This window comes from Penaeus chinensis, chromosome 32 (genome assembly GCF_019202785.1).
Source record: "Penaeus chinensis breed Huanghai No. 1 chromosome 32, ASM1920278v2, whole genome shotgun sequence".
Classification (NCBI taxonomy): Eukaryota; Metazoa; Arthropoda; class Malacostraca; order Decapoda; family Penaeidae; genus Penaeus; species Penaeus chinensis.
The window spans coordinates 11754203-11756524 of NC_061850.1; the positions used below are offsets into that span (position 1 = coordinate 11754203).

At 39.2% G+C, this 2322-nt stretch overlaps 1 protein-coding gene across 1 annotated transcript in view; it reads left to right on the forward strand.

Annotated features, from left to right (window-relative positions):
• Positions 1 to 1220, forward strand: part of LOC125042429 (guanylate cyclase soluble subunit beta-1-like) — a 40739-nt gene extending 39519 nt beyond the window's left edge. Inside the window, exon 12 of the mRNA XM_047638061.1 lies at positions 971 to 1220. Coding sequence (XP_047494017.1) covers positions 971 to 1115 — 145 coding nt within the window. The 3' untranslated portion in view covers positions 1116 to 1220. The remainder of the gene's footprint in view (positions 1 to 970) is intronic.
• The last annotated feature ends 1102 nt before the right edge of the window (positions 1221 to 2322 follow it).

Genomic DNA, 2322 nt, shown 5'->3' on the forward strand with positions numbered 1-2322 from the left:
TCTCTTTGTTTCTCTCTCTCTTCTATTCTCTTTCTTTCTCTCTCTCTTATATTCTCTTTCTCTCTCTTTTTATTCTCTTTTATTATATTTCTCTCTCTTTTATTCTTTCTATCTCTCTTTTATTCTCTCTCTCTCTCTCTCTCTATCTCTATCTCTATCTCTATCTCTATCTCTATCTCTATCTCTATCTCTATCTCTCTCTCTCTCTCTCTCTCTCTCTCTCTCTCTCTCTCTCTCTCTCTCTCTCTCTCTCTCTCTCTCTCTCTCTTTCTCCATCTCTTTGGTCTGCGGTCTGAGTCACTGATATTGCTGTTGCAAACGCCATCATAATTTTTATATTATTTTTACGAAAAAGGTGTCTCATTTCACTTCCAGGAATACGTTGTTAAGTTTGTACAGTAAAAGTATCAATGGTATTTATCCGTACTTGATTTTCTATCTTTTCCTTTGGATTATCGTGTATGTCGTGTTCTGATCATTTTCAATGCCCCCACCCCCCTTCCAACCCCCCCCCCCAAAAAAAAAACGATGAAAAATTGTATTTTTGGTATTCTCAATTGAAACCTGTTTTCAGTCTTTTATTCCCTTTTTTGCATTCAACTGATCTCCAATTTTTCTTCAAATAAAAATCTGTTTTTTTTTTCTAAATTTCCAACTGCCTTTTGCTTTTATTGTTTATTGTTGCTTCTTTTATTTTATTTTTCGCAGAATTACCATGAGACACTTTTTAAAGTTTGATATCTCATTTTCCTTATGTATATATATATATATATATATATATATATATATATATATATATATATACACCTCTTTTTCGTGTCAAGCAAACACCTTTTTTTTCCCATTACTTCTTACTTCTCCTTCCTCTTCATTATATTCTCTTCTTCCTCCTCCATATCCTCCTCCTCTGACACCTTCAGCCATCAACCATATTTCTCCTCACCCTTGTTCCTCTCTCTCTCCCTCGCAGATACCTCCAGGAGCCCCAGAACTACGACGCAGAATTCGTGTTCACGTACCGGGGCCCCGTGCCGATGAAGGGGCGCAAGGAACCCATGCAAGTGTGGTTCCTCAACAGGAGAAAACCCGGCGCCGACGCAGGGGCTCAGCAATAGAGATTTAGTTTTAGATGTGGAGCTTGATAGAGATTGAGCTTAGGAAAAATTAGGTAGTCTCCTGAGAGAGAGAGAGAGAGAGAGAGAGAGAGAGAGAGAGAGAGAGAGAGAGAGAGAGAGAGAGAGAGAGAGAGTGAGAGTGAGAGTGGGGGTTCGGGGGAGAATGTATATAATTAATGTCGAAAAACATTTGACGTACTGTATGTGATAATGATAAAAAATATATATATAATAGTGAGAGTTTAAATGGTTAAGAGAAGTGTGTCAAATAGCTGGTGATATATAGGAAAAAGCGAAGTAATTTAACAAAATATAAACCATGTAGCAGTATATCCTAGTTCCAAATTTAAACCTTACATTATTCTGAGAAGTTACACATGCGCACGTTGAGAGAGAGAGAAAGAGAGAGAGAGAGGGGGGGAGGGAGGGAGGGACGCTTAAAGGAGCACGGGGCTATACGTCTTGGATGCGCAGGTCTTTTTCATAATTCATAATGTTGTCGGAACATATGCCAAGACCTTTCTTTCAATGGTTGAAATCTGGGAAACCTAACAACTAATGCCTACACTCAAAACTGACCACATCGCTGCTAACATCTCCAGTTCGATAACACTGTACCTGGATTCCAAGCCAGGGAGATAATATGATCCACACTGAACGAGTGACCACACACCTTCCCTGTGTGTTTGCAGTAACCTACGCCTGTTTGCAAGACAGTCTTGAATGCAGGATCGACGTTTGCAAATACAGGAGGCTGTACAATTATCAGATTTCCAAATGAATGAGCTCCTCGGTGACACGGGAGGTCGACGGACATCTGCAGTTGACTCTGTAACTGGCGTAATGTGAGGGAGTGTGAGCTGGAGCTACGGTGATTACACATAAGCATGCATTTATATTGCGGGTCTTCATAGGAATAATTTGGAATGCACATTTGCATAAATAGACGTTATTAGTAGCACTCATTTAAAATCCCGTTATTTATGGTAATTATGACTCGTCGTTTGGACCATCACTGTTGGATTTTCTTACAATATTTATAATTCTACATGATGTCTGTTGCTGCACTTCCATTTCTTGAAAATGAACTAAAAGGTGTTGTAAAGTAAAAGTCGGAAACCTAAATAAAACGTCTAAACGAACCATCATAACTCGCTTTACCTCTCAATATCAGCTAACAGACCGCTACTGGTATCCGCCGACGCGA